At 46.4% G+C, this 18,812-nt stretch overlaps 1 protein-coding gene across 19 annotated transcripts in view; it reads right to left on the bottom strand.

The window, feature by feature from the left end:
* dock3 (dedicator of cytokinesis 3) overlaps positions 1–15,956 on the bottom strand; it is a 371,769-nt gene extending 355,813 nt beyond the window's left edge. For all 19 annotated transcript variants that reach the window (XM_045705089.1, XM_045705091.1, XM_045705090.1 and 16 more), the window contains exon 1: positions 15,320–15,956. In XM_045705089.1, the coding sequence (XP_045561045.1) occupies positions 15,320–15,356 (37 nt within the window). In that variant the 5' untranslated portion in view covers positions 15,357–15,956. The remainder of the gene's footprint in view (positions 1–15,319) is intronic.
* Between the last annotated feature and the right edge of the window lie 2,856 nt (positions 15,957–18,812).

The raw sequence follows: 18,812 nt of genomic DNA, 5'->3' as shown, positions 1-18,812 counted from the left end.
GACTCCTCTAACCGGGGTACCTGCTCCTGCTGACTCCATGGTTCTGGTGTGTAATTCTGTCATTGGTGTGTACGGAGGCGAAGTCAGGCGCAGGAGATCAGAATGTAGTAAATAGGCGCACTTTAAGTCCGATCATAAAATGACAGCACATAACAATATAAGCGTGCCAAAACACGGAACTTAACAAAAGTATAGCGCCTGACAGTACTCACATAACAAGAACCAATTACACACAAAGACATGGAGGGGAACAGAGGACTAAATACATGCAGTGTGATTATGGAATGAAAACCAGGTGTGTATGGAACAAGACAAAACAAATGGACATATGAGAAATGGAGCGGCGATGGGTAGAAAGCCGGTGACGTCGATCGCCAAACGCCGCCCGAACAAAGAGAGGAGCCGACTTCGGCGGAAGTCGTGACAAAGGCAAACAAATCAAACAACATCTGGATATCGCCATCTAGTTTATCCCCTGAAAGTTAGCTTGTTAACTAGCCATATTGACGTGATCTGTTACTGGCTAGCTAACTAACCAATTTGACGTGATCCATCAGTCAATGTAGCCTATCATGAATTTCAGCAGCAATTATTGAATGCTCTTCAAATCAATGTTGAAAAGGGGAAATGTTAGCGAACATCGCTGGGTAGGCATACGATGGTTGGAGAAAAAAAACACATTAGGTCTACTTACCACTGTTTAGTCAACTGTACAAAGTTTCTAGGCGGCATGTAGCCTAGAGGTTAGAGCGTTGGGCCAGTAACTGAAAGGTTGCTGGATTGAATCCCCGAGCTGACAAGGTAAAAATCTGTCGTTCTGCCCCTGAACAAGGCAGTTAACCCACTGTTCCCTGGTAGGCCGTCATTGAAAATAAGAATTTGTTCTTAACTGACTTGCCTAGTTAAATAAAAAATAAAAAAAATCTACTGGTAACTTGCAAAGTAAACACATTATCAGCTAACAGTACATCGGACGGCAAATGCATCCTTCTGCTGCTTGAGGGAGGACCTAGACAGTATTAGATAGAGTGGTCTACAGGTAGGGAGGACCTAGACAGTATTAGATAGAGTGGTCTACAGGTAGGGAGGACCTAGACAGTATTAGATAGAGTGGTCTACAGGGAGGGAGGACCTAGACAGTATTAGATAGAGTGGTCTACAGGGAGGGAGGACCTAGACAGTATTAGATAGAGTGGTCTACAGGGAGGGAGGACCTAGACAGTATTAGATAGAGCGGTCTACAGGTAGGGAGGACCTAGACAGTATTAGATATAATTCCTCAGCACTGTGTTGCACCCATACCATAGTCAATGCTTAATCTATTGTAAACCAATACATTTCAACTGGCAATAAATTCAACACTAAGAGGGATCATGTAGAAGACGTCTTAACTCTATCCAACATGTATCAAAAAGCACCGGGAGGCTAAACTTGTCAGCCCTATATAACCCTGTAGTAGTACTATCATGTTATCTCTCTATATCACCTAGCTAGCTAGAGGAATATCTCCTGTAATGTAACAGTGTTCCTTCCTGTCCCTCTCCTCGCCCCAACCTGGGCTCCAACCAGGGACCCTCTGAACACATCAACAACTGCCTCCGGCGAAGCATCGTTACCTAATGCTCCACAAAAGCTGCGGCCCTTGCAGAGCAACTTCCTCAAGGTCTCAGAGCGAGTGACGTTACCGATTGAAACGCTATTAGTGCGCACCGCTAACTAGCTAGCCATTTCACACCGGTTACACCAACACAAGGCCATGCTTCTCTCAGGTCTCACATCACAGGGTCACTACCAGGAGCACTTCAGCACCCAGGCAGAGTCCATCTGATCACACTCACTGAGATAACATCTTAACCTTCATGACTGAGATAACACCTTTTACCTTCACCTTGGGTGTTTCTCAATCTGCTTACTACAGTGCTCCACACTCTCACGCTCCAAGTGCATTCTCTGAGGACGTTCTCTTGAGAACGTTCTTGTGGGGACGAGAGTGTGGAGAACACATAAAACAGTACATTTGAGAAGCACTCGTACTCCCTCTACTGCAGGGTTCAACAACTAGTTTCAGCGGCGGGGCAATTTGTTTTTGAGCGGATTGTTGGGGGGCCAGAATATCTTTTTTTTAAATTGTATACTGCAGATTGACCACAAGCAGCCCAAACATATTTAATGTCTGAATAAAGCATAATAATTTCAAACCTTGCTTTCATTTGTATACGATCATGTGTTTCTCTATTATGCATGGGAATACTTGGGAACAGATTTCTTACATTAAAATAACTTGGAGCTGATTGCATGGTGTCCAACAATGGAAATAAAATATATACAGTGTATATAATATTTTTTTTATTTTGGGGCTCAGAAAACTTGGGGGCCCAAATAAAACCACCCTGGTCGCCGGGGCCGCCAGTTGGGGAATCCTGCCCTACTGTATTACTTCACGATGCACCTCCCCATCCACTGACTCTTCTTCCAGTCAGCACAATGACAATAGAGACAAAACAAGATATACACAAAGCAAACATTTTACTTCATAGCTATCAGCTAGCTATATGTTAATCGTAATAATGTAGCTGACCAGATAGTACAGGCAAAAATGACCTAAAACCAATGTTATCTAAGGTAGATGTCAATTCTTCGTGGCTATCTGTCTAGCTAATAGTAGTAGCTTGCCAGTTAGCTCTATTGACTTACTATGGGCTTGCAACCTACATATACTACAGTGGGTGTTGTAGGCGGGTAACCATGCCAGAATTAACACAGCATGTATTTATTAACGTATCAAGATAACATATTGTACTGAGGCAACATATGAGATGTGAATATGCAACATTTCATTCCGAAAGTTGGAGTGTATTTTCTTTAGTTTCAGCTCAAATAATGGCCGCCATTGACTTCAAGAAAATGTGAGTCATTTTTTACGTGGTTGCGTCATATTTTTAGTATACTTTTCGTCAAAACTTGCATTCGAATAGTGACCTCCGTGCTCCGTTTCACAGACTTTGATTTGGCCTCATAGTTCGAACCCTGCCGCGTTACAGTTTGCGTCCTCAAAGCACAGTAGTATGCATTTTGAGAAACACTGTGTCTCTCTCTGCCAAGGTATGCATGAAGGGCTGTAGGAAGTCAGGCGCAGGAGAGCAGATATTTGGTAGCAAAACGGCGCCTTTTATTTGGCGAAGCAAAAGCACACGGCACAAATGAACACGAAATACGAATACGGGTTGAACATAACCCAGCGCAAGCAGCCTAACGTGCGCATACATGCAAACAGATAAACAATACCACACAAAGACATGGGGAAAACAGAGGGTTAAATACACAACACATAATGAGGGAAATGAGAACCAGGTGTGTGGGAAAACAAGACAAAACAAATGGAAAATGAAAAATGGATCGGTGATGGCTAGAAGACCGGCAACGTCGACCGCCGAACACCGCCCGAACAAGGAGAGGCATCGACTTCGGCAGAAGTCGTGACACTCTCTACTTGTATGGGTACATAACAAATGTCTAATTTCTGACATTCACCTTCACACACAGTAGCTTTTTTCACAGAATGGTTTCAGGTACTTTGAAAAGCTGATTATCCAGGATAACTCGTCAATAGAATGTTAAAAGGGAAGAACAAACCCCAACTGTATCCAGATACTGATGTAGCATACGTGTATTGCAGCTATGTTGGTAAAACCAAAGGGGGTATACTGTAGTGGTATTATGCTCGGCAGCAGAGGTGACTTGTGCTTTTAGACAGCTGTGACACATTTCTAATGAGGGAATACAGTATGCCCTGAGCAAGGGCCATACTGAGCATTCACAACACATTACATGACACATGGGTGTGTAGAGAATATTAAACTGTACAACCACAGCCAACCCCTTTATGGTCCGGATGCACTCTCACACACACACACAGAGAGACACACGCACGCACACACACACACACACACACTCACTCACTCACACATGCATGCACTCACACTCACACACACGCACGCACACACACACACACAAGCACACACTCACACATGCATGCACTCACACGCACACACGCATGCACACACACGCACGCACACACATGCACGCACACACGCACACACTCACACACTCACACAGAGTGCCCTGGGTTAGACAGCTCATACAGCCAGCCTGGTCATGCTTGGTTGAGCAAATAACAATTGGAAACACTAATTAGCCATTCTACCGGAACTGAACGATGTCAAGCCTTACTACGGTTATACAGCTCATACAGCCAACCTTACTACGGTCAGACAGCCAGCCTTACTACGGTTATACAGCCAGCCTTACTACGGTTATACAGCCAGCCTTACTACGGTTATACAGCCAGCCTTACTACGGTCAGACAGCTCATACAGCCAGCCTTATTACGCTTATACAGCTCATACAGCCAGCCTTACTACGGTTATACAGCCAGCCTTACTACGGTTATACAGCTCATACAGCCAGCCTTACTACGGTCAGACAGCTCATACAGCCAGCCTTATTACGCTTATACAGCTCATACAGACAGACTTACTACGGTTATACAGCCAGCCTTACTACGGTCAGACAGCTCATACAGCCAGCCTTACTACGGTTATACAGCTCATACAGCCAGCCTTACTACGGTTATACAGCCAGCCTTACTACGGTTATACAGCTCATTGTCATAAAATAAGTTGTACTCATCCTTAAAAATGTCGTACTGGAGAGAAGAGGACCAAAACGCAGCAGGTATGTGCAGGCTCATCTTGACTTTTATTAACTATCAAAAATGAACACCCAAAATAACAAAGAACTCACGAGAATGAACGAACAACCAAGAGTCTGGCAAAGCATAGGCTCAACACAGAACAATTCCCCACAACCCCAAAGACAAACACACACACCTATATAGGACTTCCAATCAAAGGCAACTATACACACCTGCCTTCAATTGGAAGTCCCAATCATCAACCCAACATTTAACAAACACAAACCCCCTGCCACATCCTGACCTAGACTAAGCAATACGCCCTCTGCTGGTCAGGGCGTGACAGTACCCCCCCCTCAAGGTGCAGACTCCAGGATGCACCTAAAAAAGAAAAACAAGAAAATCCCCAATACCCCAACAAAAACCCAACAAACAATAACCCCTAAACCATAAGGGAGGGAAGGGAGGGTGGCTGCCGTCACCGACGGCACTGTGCTACACCCTCCCTCCCCAACCCACCTATCCTGGAGGTGGCTCAGGTGCAGGCCGTTCCAGGCAGTCGGGCCAGTCTGGCCACTCCGGCGGTTCAGGGCAGTCTGGCCACTCCGGCAGTTCAGGGCAGTCTGGCCACTCCGGCAGTTCAGGGCAGTCTGGCCACTCCGGCAGTTCAGGGCAGTCTGGCCACTCCGGCAGTTCAGGGCAGTCTGGCCACTCCGGCAGTTCAGGGCAGTCTGGCCACTCCGGCAGGTCAGGGCAGTCTGGCCACTCCGGCAGTTCAGCGCAGTCTGGCCACTCAGCGCAGTCTGGCCACTCCGGCAGTTCAGCGCAGTCTGGCCACTCCGGCAGTTCAGCGCAGTCTGGCCACTCCGGCAGTTCAGCGCAGTCTGGCCTCTCTGGCGACTGTTGACTGGCGGGCAGCTCTGACGACTGTTGACTGGCGGGCAGCTCTGACGACTGTTGACTGGCGGGCAGCTCTGACGACGACTGTTGACTGGCGGGCAGCTCTGACGGCGACTGTTGACTGGCGGGCAGCTCTGATGACGACTGTTGACTGGCGGGCAGCTCTGGCGACTGTTGACTGGTGGGCAGCTCTGGCGACTGTTGACTGGCGGGCAGCTCTTGCCCCGTCAAACAGCCCTTGTGCCCCCCCCTAAAAAATTATTGGGGGTGCCTCTCGGTCTCCCTTACCTCGCCAGCCTTCTTCCGCTGCTTGGTCCTTTGTTGGTGGGGAATTCTGTCATAAAATAAGTCGTACTCATCCTTAAAAATGTCGTACTGGAGAGAAGAGGACCAAAACGCAGCAGGTATGTGCAGGCTCATCTTGACTTTTATTAACTATCAAAAATGAACACCCAAAATAACAAAGAACTCACGAGAATGAACGAACAACCAACAGTCTGGCAAAGCATAGGCTCAACACAGAACAATTCCACACAACCCCAAAGACAAACACACACACCTATATAGGACTTCCAATCAAAGGCAACTATACACACCTGCCTTCAATTGGAAGTCCCAATCATCAACCCAACATTTAACAAACACAAACCCCCTGCCACATCCTGACCTAGACTAAGCAATACGCCCTCTGCTGGTCAGGACGTGACACTCATACAGCCAGCCTTACTACGGTTATACAGCTCATACAGCCAGCCTTACTACGGTTATACAGCTCATACAGCCAGCCTTACTACGGTTATACAGCTCATACAGCCAGCCTTACTACGGTCAGACAGCTCATACAGCCAGCCTTACTACGGTTATACAGTTCATACAGCCAGCCTTACTACGGTCAGACAGCTCATACAGCCAGCCTTACTACGCTTATACAGCTCATACAGCCAGCCTTACTACAGCTATACAGCCAGCCTTACTACGGTTATACAGCTCATACAGACAGCCTTACTACGGTCAGACAGCTCATACAGCCAGCCTTACTACGGTTATACAGCTCATACAGCCAGCCTTAGTACGGTCAGACAGCTCATACAGCCAGCCTTACTACGGTTATACAGCCAGCCTTACTACGGTCAGACAGCTCATACAGCCAGCCTTAGTACGGTTATACAGCCAGCCTTACTACGGTTATACAGCCAGCCTTACTACGGTCAGACAGCTCATACAGCCAGCCTTCTAACTAACTTATTAGTGTGTGCTTTAGGGGGAGGGCGGCAAGTGTGTGTGTGTGTGTGTGTGTGTGTGTGTGTGTGTGTGTGTGTGTGTGTGTGTGTGTGTGTGTGTGTGTGTGTGTGTGTGTGTGTGTGTGTGCTCTCTGCCAGCTCTCTATAACAGACGTGAGACTACAGCTGACGTCACCATAATTAATACATTATAACATTGATTATGAGCTGCTATATAACAATGGAATCCTACTATGGAATGGAATCCCCTCCTCTCCTCCCTGACCCCTCCTCTCATCTCTGACTCCTCTCCTCCCCTCTCCTCTCTGACTCCGCTCCCCTCCTCTCCTCCCTCCCTGACTCCACTCCTCTCCTCCCTGACTCCGCTCCCCTCCTCTCCTCCCTCCCTGACTCCCCTCCCCTCCCCTCCTCCCTGACTAACCTCCACTCCTCTCCTCCCTGACTCCGCTCCCCTCCTCTCCTCCCTCCCTGACTCCCCTCCCCTCCCCTCCTCCCTGACTAACCTCCCCTCCTCTCCTCCCTGACCCCTCCTCGCATCTCTGACTCCTCCCCTCCCCTCCTCCCCTCTCCTCCCTGGCTCCCCTCCCCTCCTCTCCTCCCTGACCCCTCCTCGCATCTCTGACTCCTCTCCTCCCCTCTCCTCCCTTACTCCGCTCCCCTCCTCTCCTCCCTCCCTGACTCCCCTCCTCTCCTCCCTGACTCTGCTCCCCTCCTCTCCTCCCTCCCTGACTCCCCTCCTCTCCTTCCTGACTCTCCTCTCCTCCCTGACCCCTCCTCTCCTCCCTGACTCACCTCCTCTCCTCTCCTCCCTGACCCCTCCCCTCCCCTCCACTCCTCCCAGTGACTCTCCTCCCTGACTCCCCTCCCCTCCACTCCTCCCTGACCCCTCCCCTCCCCTCCACTCCTCCCTGACCCCTCCTCGCGTCTCTGACTCCTCTCCTCCCCTCTCCTCCCTGACTCCGCTCCCCTCCTCTCCTCCCTCCCTGACTCCCCTCCTCTCCTCCCTGACTCTCCACTCCTCCCTGACCACTCCTCTCCTCCCTGACCCCTCCTCTCCTCCCTGACCCCTCCTCTCCTCCCTGACTCCCCTCCTCTCCTCTCCTCCCTGACCCCTCCTCTCCTCCCTGACTCCCCTCCCCTCCACTCCTCCCTGACCCCTCCTCTCCTCCCTGACTCCCCTCCCCTCCCCTCCTCCTCTCCTCCCTGACCCCTCCTCTCCTCCCTGACTCCCCTCCCCTCCTCCCTGACCCCTCCTCTCCTCCCTGACTCCCCTCCCCTCCTCTCCTCCCTGACCCCTCCTCTCCTCCCTGACTCCCCTCCCCTCCTCTCCTCCCTGACTCCCCTCCCCTCCTCCCTGACCACTCCTCTCCTCCCTGAATCCCCTCCTCTCCTCTTCTCCCTGACTCCCCTCCTCTCCTCTCCTCCCTGAATCCCCTCCCCTCCCCTCCTCCCTGACTCCCCTCCTCTCCTCTCCTCCCTGAATCCCCTCCCCTCCCCTCCTCCCTGAATCCCCTCCTCTCCTCTCCTCTCGTCCCTGACTTCCCTCTCCTCCTCTCCTCTCCTCTCCTCTCGTCCCTGACTCCCCTCCCCTCCTCTCCTCTCCTCCCTGACTTCCCTCCTCTCCTCTCCTCCCTGACTCCCCTCCCCTCCTCTCCTGCCTGACCCCTCCTCTCCTCCCTGACTCCCCTCCTCTCCTCCCTGACTCCCCTCCCCTCCCCTCCTCCCTGACCCCTCCTCTCCTCCCTGACCCCTCCTCTCCTCCCTGACTCAGCTCCTCTCCTCTTCACGTCTTCATTTTGTTCATGCCTCTCCACACATTTAGGCACACACACACACATGCAAAAACACGCACACCCCGGTGCATGCACGCACACAGACACACACACACACACACACACACACACACACACACACACACACACACACACACACACACACACACACACACACACACACACACACATTCAAGCACACACACACCCACACACACACACATACACATGTGCACGTGCACACATGCAGACACACAAACACACGCGCGCGCAAACACACACACGCAAACACATACACACTCCATGAAACAGTGGTGAATATCTACAGGCTCCTTTTAGTACATTATGAGAGCCTCTGTATTAACCATCCCCAATACACACTAAATGAGGGGACATCAGATAACTGTTATCTGTGTGTTAACTTCTCGCTGTCTGAAGTGATTAGAGGGGGAAATGAACTCCCTGGAGGCAATGAGGCTGAATATCTGCCACTCACAACGTTAATGTCCACACAGAACAGAACAGAACAGAACAGAACAGAATATAATAGAATAGAACAGAATAGAATAGAACAGAATAGAACAGAATAGAACATAACATAACAGAATAGAATAGAACAGAATAGAACAGAATAGAACATAACAGAATAGAATAGAATAGAACAGAATAGAACAGCACAGAACAGAACAGAATAGAACAGAACAAAATAGAACAGAACAGAACAGAATAGAACAGAATGGAATACTTTATTTTTCCCAGTCAACAGTGCTGGTTTATGTTCACATTTATTCTGCAAACGTTTGCACAACAGTAGAGCAACATAGCATTTTAACTGTCCTCTACTGAGCATATGGTTATAACCAATATATGGCCTTCCTCTCTGTCTCAGGCATGTATTTTGCTGGGTGGTGGGAACAGTGTTTGCTGGTCTGTCTGGCTAAAGGGCCAGAGGGCTGGAACTGCATTCAGAGAGCCATTCCCTTACAAAGAGACATTCATTCTGTGTTTTCAATGCTCAGCCAGAATCTCTGACAGACCCTTTGGAGAGCGTCCATGAGTTATACCACATCGCTCGCTGTGTCTCTCTCTCTCTCTCTCTCTCTCTCTCTCTCTCTCTCTCTCTCTCTCTCTCTCTCTCTCTCTCTCTCTCTCATGAAAGATGTGGTTTTGTTGGGTTTGTTTCTGCTTTATAAATTGTGATGGTCTGTGTATTAATAATATAATGTGGTAAGAAGCTTCCTATTCCACACCATCCCAGCTGATACTCTGCTGCCATGAATTGGACTTGCTAAGCAGGCTGTTGTCAGCAAAGCAGTATTTCTTTCCCCAGCTCAATGGCTTCACATTCCCATGGTCTGTCAGTTTGGGACAGAGCAGACGCTCCTATCTGTCTACATGGAGGTCTAGCCTACACTCTTAATCCATATTGTAACTATGAATAAATCAATACTATCATCAGTGACCTATGACCCTGGATTGTAGCAGCTACACCTCCAATCCAGCTACTGTATTTCAGCAGCTCAGGATCAATACTGTCAGCTGTTTGGTCACAGTTGGCATACTGACCCCTCCAGAAAGATGTGTAGTACACTAGAATATATTTGACTAGAAAAGAATAGCATTCACATTTGGGAAGTCACACCACGTCATTTCAACGTGGAGTATTGGGTAATATTTGCTAGATACGTCGTCGATCAATGAGATTCCAACCTATTTTCAACCACTCATAAAAGACAGCCAAAAGTTAGTTGAATTTCCAATGTGTTATCGCTATGCTTTCAACCATCTAAAGCCACAAACCAAATTCCAAAGGAAAATCAATGTCAGATTTTTTGTTTGGTTGTCACCTACATGTATTATCACTGTGATTTCAACCATTTTAAAAGCACAGCAAAGTTCAAAATGGGAATACTTTGTTTATTTATACAACAACTTAATAATGCGTCTCTCCCTCCCCTCCCAGAGGACCTGAGCCCTGGGACCATGCCTCAGGACTACTTGGCCTGATGACTCCTTACTGTCCCCAGTCCACCTGGTCATGCTGCTGCTCCAGTTTCAACTGTTCTGCTTGCGGCTATGGAACCCACCTGTTTACCGGACGTGCTACCTTGTCCCGGACCTGCTGTTTTCGACTCTCTCGCTCTCTCTCTCTCTCTCTTTCTCTCTCCCGCACCTGCTGTCTCGAGCTCTGAATACTTGGCTATGAAAAGCCAACTGACATTTACTTTTGAGGTACTGACCTGTTTCACCCTCTACAACCACTGTGATTATTATTTGACCCTGCTGGTCATCTATAAACATTTGAACATCTTGAAGAACAATCTGGCCTTAATTAATGGCCATGTACTTTTACAATCTCCACCCGACACAGCCAGAAGAGGACTGGCCACCCCTCATAGCCTGGTTCCTCTCTAAGTTTCTTCCTAGGTTTCTGCCTTTCTAGGGAGTTTTCCTAGCCACTGTGCTTCTTCATCTGCATTGCTTGCTGTTTGGGGTTTTAGGCTGGGTTTCTGTACAGAACTTTGTGACATCTGCTGATGTAAGAAGGGCTTTATAAATACATTGGATTTGATTTGATTTTGATTAAAGTACATGGTGCAAGTGATCAAAGGCGTTTTTAGATTCTGTGCAGATTATTACAGCAATTGTGAATATTTCCACAGACCTGCAACCCTGAACATACACGCTTTCTATGATTACATAAGAAGACATTTATTGTTCCAGGAACCTCAGTAACTTAAAAGGTTAAATAAATACTGTTACATTAGTGTATTTACAGTCTTACAAAAGTAATATTGAATTGTGTTTGGTTGACAACGCAACCAAATATCAACAATTGAAGGAGATGTATCTTCTGATTGGATAGCTCCATCTGAGCCACTGGCTTAATCCCATTCTTTATCTTTCATTTTTGGTTGAGCTGAAGACATGAATCTATCTTGTCGACAAGTTGTTATGGCTATTTACCATAATGCAAAAGTATCAACTTTTGAAGGAGATGTATCTCCTGCTTGGATACCTCCATCTGTGGCACTGAGACTGGCTTTAATTTGTCTACAAATTAATCATTTATATGTTGGATTCACGTCTCCATTTAAGACAGACATCTATGTTAAAGAATAGGACTAAATCAAATCGCACTTCAAATACAGTTTCTTTCAATTGTATTTTTGTTTGAGATGGAGACGTGAATCCAACATATATATTATTTAACTAGGCAAGTCAGTTAAGAACAAATTCTCATTGACAATGACTGCCTACCTGGGAACAGTGGGTTAACTGCCTTGTTTGACTGATTTTTACTTTGTCAGCTCAGGGATTTGATCTAGCAACCTTTTGTTTACTAGCCCAACACTCTAACCACTAGGCTACCTGCCACCCGAATTTGTAGCTTGCATTTGAAATCAACCAAAGTTGAAAAGGCCTATATTATATGTATTGTCTATTTTTAGTTGAATCCTGCGCTGAATTTAAACAATAGCTGTTGATGATTTCCCAAATGCTATATAGGCCTAAATAGCATCACTGATGATGACCAAAAGTATGTGGACACCTGCTAGTCAAACATCTCATTCCAAAGTCATGGGCGTTAATATAGAGTTGGTCCCCCCTTTGCTGCTATAACAGCCTCCACTCTTCTGGGAAGGCTTTCCACTAGATGTTGGAACATTGTTGCAGGGACTTCCTTCCATTCAGCCACAAGAGCATTAGTGAGATTGGGCACTGATTTTGGGCGATTAGGCCTGGCTCGCAGTCGGCATTCCAATTTATTCCAAAGCTGTTCGATGGGATCGAGGTCTCTTTACAGGCCAGTCAAGTTCTCGCTTTGTGCACAGGGGCATTGTCATGCTGAAACAGGAAAGGGCCTTCCCCAAACTGTTGCTTCAAAGTTGGAAGCACAGACTTGTCTAGAATGTCATTCAAATCAAATGTATTTATAAAGCCCTTCTTACATCAGCTGATATCTCAAAGTGCTGTACAGAAACCCAGCCTAAAACCCCAAACAGCAAGCAATGCAGGTGTAGAAGCACGTATGTAGCATTGTATGCTGTAGTGTTAAGATTTCCCTTCACTGGAACTAAGGGGCCCGAACATGAAAAACAGCCCCAGACCATTATTCCTCCTCAACCAAACTTTACAGTTGGCACTATGCATTGGGGCAGGTAGCGTTCTCCTGGCGTCCGCCAAACCCAGATGAATCCGTTGGACTGCCAGATGGTGAAGCGTGATTCATCACTCCAGAGAATGCGTTTCCACTGCTCCTGAGTCAAATGGCGGTGAGCTTTACACCACTCCAGCCGACGCTTGGCATTGCTCATGATGATCTTAGGCTTGTGTGCGGCTGCTCGGCCATGTAGACCCATTTCATGAAGCTCCCAACGAGCAGTTATTGTGCTGATGTTGCTTCCAGAGGCAGTTTGGAACTCGGTAGTGAGTGTTGCAACTGAGGACATACGATTTTTACGCGCTACGCACTTCAGCACTCGCGGTCCCGCTCTGTGAGCTTGTGTGTCGCCTACCGTTTCGTATCTGAGCCGTTGTTGCTCCTAGACGATTACACATTCACAATAACAGCACTTACAGTTGACCGGGGCAGCTCTAGCAGGGCAGACATTTGACAAACTGACTTGTTGGAAAGGTGGCATCCTATGACGGTGCTACGTTGAAAGTCTGAGCTCTTTAGTAAGGCCATTCTACTGCCAATGTTTGTCTATGGAGATTGCATGGCTGTGTGCTCAATGTTATACACCTGTCGGCAACGGATGTGGCTGCCACTCATTTAAAGGGGTATCCACATACTTGTGTATATATAGTGCATAATTTATAAAGCATGGCTACATTTCATTTGCTCTGTACCCTTTGTAATGACTTTGATAGCGACAGTAACCTCTATTAAGTGGAGATTTTTCAACAATCATTGTCACAATAGCACATTGGTAATAGTCAGTGATAAATATCAGAGCTTGGCTGGCCTTGGTAAAACCATGGTTGGGACAGCGAAGGGATAGCTGTAGATAGATCAACTCTCCTGTAGGAGGTGCTGTAGATAGATCAACTCTCCAGTAGGAGGTGCTATAGATAGATCAACTCTCCAGTAGGAGGTGCTGTAATGTAAATAGATCAACTCTCCAGTAGGAGGTGCTGTAGATGAATCAACTCTCCAGTAGGAGGTGCTGTAATGTAGACAGATCAACTCTCCAGTAGGAGGTGCTGTAGATAGATCAACTCTCCAGTAGGAGGTGATGTAGATAGATCAACTCTCCAGTAGGAGGTGCTGTAGATAGATCTCTCCAGTAGGAGGTGCTGTAGACAGATCAACTCTCCAGTAGGAGGTGCTGTAGACAGATCAACTCTCCAGTAGGAGGTGCTGTAGACAGATCAACTCTCCAGTAGGAGGTGCTGTAGATAGACCAACTCTCCAGTAGGAGGTGCTGTAGATAGATCAACTCTCCAGTAGGAGGTGCTGTAATGTAGACAGATCAACTCTCCAGTAGGAGGTGCTGTAGACAGATCAACTCTCCAGTAGGAGGTGCTGTAGATAGATCTACTCTCCAGTAGGAGGTGCTGTAGATAGATTAACTCTCCAGTAGGAGGTGCTGTAGATAGATCAACTCTCCAGTAGGAGGTGCTGTAGATAGATCAACTCTCCAGTAGGAGGTGCTGTAGATAGATCAACTCTCCAGTAGGAGGTGCTGTAGACAGATCAACTCTCCAGTAGGAGGTGCTGTAGATAGATCAACTCTCCAGTAGGAGGTGCTGTAGATAGATCAACTCTCCAGTAGGAGGTGCTGTAGATAGATCAACTCTCCAGTAGGAGGTGCTGTAGATAGATCAACTCTCCAGTAGGAGGTGCTGTAGATAGATCAACTCTCCAGTAGGAGGTGCTGTAGATAGATCAACTCTCCAGTAGGAGGTGCTGTAGATAGATCAACTCTCCAGTAGGAGGTGCTGTAGATAGATCAACTCTCCAGTAGGAGGTGCTGTAGATAGATCAACTCTCCAGTAGGAGGTGCTGCCCAGCTTGTTGTTGTTTGTTCTTCTTCATATAATGGATATTATGTTCAAGATCTGACGTCAAAGATACCTGTTACCGAGGTGACATAATCCTGTGGGTGAAATTTTACCCTCAAAACAACAGTTTAAGTTTATGACTTTTTTCATATGCGATGTATTTTTCCACATAGATACCACGTCACGATACGTTGACAAAAGCCCAGTTTGATCTCTCCTATCCATTGAGCTGGGCATCACACCTGTTGTGGTGGGCTGTGTTTTCCTGTCGCCCTCTATTGGAGATGAACCAGTAGTTTTGATTACGTGACATACAGATCATTAAAACAATGACATCACGAAGTCCAACATGCGCAACTTGTGCGTTGTTAATTAAAAACGGAATAGCCTAGTACAATGTCGAATGGCTTCTATAGACGCGAGATATCGTGATGGTTTTGGATTGGAAAAAGGTGCAGAATCAACGCGTGTCAGGGTTTGGAGATCTCATCACCTATAGCTTACATACGTTTATATATATATATATATATATATATATATATATATATATATATATATATATATTCCAGTATTGAACCGCCAGTCATTTCTTGAGAATAAGGGGGGAATGACAGTCTCATTGAAGATATATATATATATATATATAGGCCTGAATAAAGCCTATTTTTAACAATAAAACAAACTGAATTTAATCAACTCACCAACTCCGATTTTCTCCTCTTCCGTCGGGGTCCACATGATCCTGGTGAAATTCCCGGTAAATCAAACCCGGTTCTGCCGTTATCATGGAAAAAGGACAACGAAAAGTTGTTTAAACCGCTCAGATCCACGGAAATATATCACTGCAAATAAAAGAAAACCAAAGTGGAATGTGCGTTCATATTTCGACTCTCAAACGAAGCATTCTCTCTTCTTGCTGTCTGTCACATACAACAACGTTCACTCAGTCTATCGCAATCAGCGCTAGGTTATTATCCGGTCCGTAGCCTAAGCCCTGGCTGAGGCTGCCTCGTCACTTCTGTGTGAATCCCTTCTACCAACTCTATCAATGCAGCCGCAGCATCTCGCACCGTCCACTGCCAGAAGCCAGAATGGAGAAAGCTGTTATTTATTTATTTCGACCAGCGCACAGCACAGCAGTCTCGTCTTCTGTCTGAATACCGCTGTCTGTCAGTCACAAACTCGTTTTGAGTCGGATGAATTCATAAAACAAGCTTTAAAATGATCATATGTCGCTATGGAATAGCAAATCGACCATTTCAAGACCCCCGAGAGTGAATGTCGCAACAGCACGGAGAGAGCGAGAGAGAGAGAGATGTCCAGTTGTTTACGATGAAACTGGAGAGTGTGTGAACGGGATACTCAAATAGCATGCAGTCACCGCTGCGCCATCTTTAGGCTCTCCAAGCACTAGCACATGACGCAAATGGCCACATAGTCTGTCTATCCTTCGATGGGACACAGATGGGGCAGAGAGACAGTTGTTTGGTTTGGGATGTGTTATATTGGGTTATTTGTGGCTGTTTCTCTTTCTCGTTCTCTCTCTGGTGGTGTGTGTCTCTGTGTGTGTCTCTCTCTCTCTCTCTCTCTCTGTGTGTGTCTCTGTGTGTGTCTCTCTCTCTCTCTCTCTGTGTGTGTGTGTGTGTGTGTCTCTCTCTGTGTGTGTGTGTGTCTCTCTCTCTCTCTCTCTCTCTCTGTGTGTGTGTGTCTGTGTGTGTGTGTGTGTGTGTGTGTGTGTGTGTGTGTGTGTGTGTGTGTGTGTCTCTCTCTCTGTGCGTGTGTGTCTGTGTGTGTGTGTGTGTGTGTGTGTGTGTGTGTGTGTGTGTGTGTGTGGTCTCTCTCTGTGTGTGTGTGTGTGTGTGTCTCTCTCTCTCTCTCTCTCTCTCTCTCTCTCTGTGTGTGTGTGTGTGTGTGTGTGTGTGTGTGTGTGTGTGTGTGTGTGTGTGTGTGTGTGTGTGTGTGTGTGTGTGTGTGTGTGTGTGTGTGTGTGTGTGTGTGTGAAAGAGAGATTGAGGTGTCAGCTGATGCTCCCCAAGGTGACATCTTTACAAATTAGTCTCTATGTCTCTTCACACACACACACACACACACACACACACACACACACACACACACACACACACACACACACACACACACACACACACACAGTTAGAAAGCAACAGTGCGTGGGAAAAGTGAAACAGCTAAATCAATCAAAGTGGAACTAAATGGTTACTGAGAAGGTATTTCTTAGTACATGATGAACAAGGGCCTTGAGAAGACAAGCTCTATTGGCCAAGCTCTGTCTAAAATGGCAACCTATTGGTCAAGCTCTGTCTAAAATGGCAACCTATTGGACAAGCCCTGTCTAAAATGGCAACCTATTGGTCAAGCTCTGTCTAAAATGGCAACCTATTGGTCAAGCTTTGTCTAAAATGGTAACCTATTGGTCAAGCTCTGTCTAAAATGGCAACCTATTGGCCAAGCTCTGTCTAAAATGATTATGGGAATGTGATAGTAAATCCTATAGGAATGTGATAGTAAATTATATGGGAATGTGAAATATGAGATACATTACATTGGTTCTACTTGTCCTGCAGATGCTGTTTGTGCTTGTAAAAATACAAATAGCACCCTTTTCTCCATTTAGGTTACCATTTTAGACAGAGCTTGGCCAATAGGTTACCATTTTAGACAGAGCTTGGCCAATAGGTTACCATTTTAGACAGAGCTTGACCAATAGGTTACCATTTTAGACAGAGCTTGACCAATAGGTTACCATTTTAGACAGAGCTTGACCAATAGGTTACCATTTTAGACAGAGCTTGGCCAATAGGTTACCATTTTAGACAGAGCTTGACCAATAGGTTACCATTTTAGACAGAGCTTGACCAATAGGTTACCATTTTAGACAGAGCTTGACCAATAGGTTACCATTTTAGACAGAGCTTGGCCAATAGGTTACCATTTTAGACAGAGCTTGACCAATAGGTTGCCATTTTAGACAGAGCTTGACCAATAGGTTACCATTTTAGACAAAGCTTGGCCAATAGGTTGCCATTTTAGACAGAGCTTGACCAATAGGTTACCATTTTAGACAAAGCTTGACCAATAGGTTGCCATTTTAGACAGAGCTTGGCCAATAGGTTGCCATTGTAGACAGAGCTTGGCTAATAGGTTGCCATTTTAGACAGGACTTGGCCAATAGGTTGCCATTTTAGACAGAGCTTGACCAATAGGTTGCCATTTTAGACAGAGCTTGACCAATAGGTTGCCATTTTAGACAGAGCTTGGCCAATAGGTTGCCATTTTAGACAGGACTTGGCCAATAGGTTGCCATTTTAGACAGAGCTTGACCAATAGGTTGCCATTTTAGACAGAGCTTGGCCAATAGGTTGCCATTTTAGACAGAGCTTGGCCAATAGGTTGCCATTTTAGACAAAGCTTGACCAATAGGTTGCCATTTTAGACAGAGCTTGACCAATAGGTTGCCATTTTAGACAGAGCTTGACCAATAGGTTGCCATTTTAGACCGAGCTTGACCAATAGGTTGCCATTTTAGACAGAGCTTGGCCAATAGAGCTTGTCTTCTCAAGGCCCTTGTTCATCATGTACTAAGAAATACCTTCTCAGTAACCATTTAGTTCCACTTTGATTGATTTAGCTGTTTCACTTTTCCCACGCACTGTTGCTTTCTAACTGTGTGTGTGTGTGTGTGTGTGTGTGTGTGTGTGTGTGTGTGTGTGTGTGTGTGTGTGTGTGTGTGTGTGTGTGTGTGTGTGTGTGTGTGTGTGTGTGTGTGTGTGTGTGAAGAGACATAGAGACTAATTTGTAAAGATGTCACCTTGGGCAGCATTAGCTGACACCTCAATCTCTCTTACACACACACACACACACACACACACACACACACACACACACACACACACACACACACACACACACACACACACACACACACACACACACAGTGACATTCACAATAAAACAAAGACAAGTATCATCATCAGTCAGTGTAGGGATTTGATTTGTGTTTATAAGGAGTTGATCATCACTCAGTGTAGGGATTTGATTTGTGTTCATAAGGAGTTGATCATCAGTCAGTGTAGGGATTTGATTTGTGTTTATAAGGAGTTGATCATCAGTCAGTGTAGGGATTTGATTTGTGTTTATAAGGAGTTGATCATCACTCAGTGTAGGGATTTGATTTGT

The sequence above is a fragment of the Salmo salar genome, chromosome ssa22 (genome assembly GCF_905237065.1).
Source record: "Salmo salar chromosome ssa22, Ssal_v3.1, whole genome shotgun sequence".
Taxonomy (NCBI): Eukaryota; Metazoa; Chordata; class Actinopteri; order Salmoniformes; family Salmonidae; genus Salmo; species Salmo salar.
Note: the sequence above shows the minus strand (reverse complement) of the source record. Positions and strands in the feature narration are given on the sequence as shown.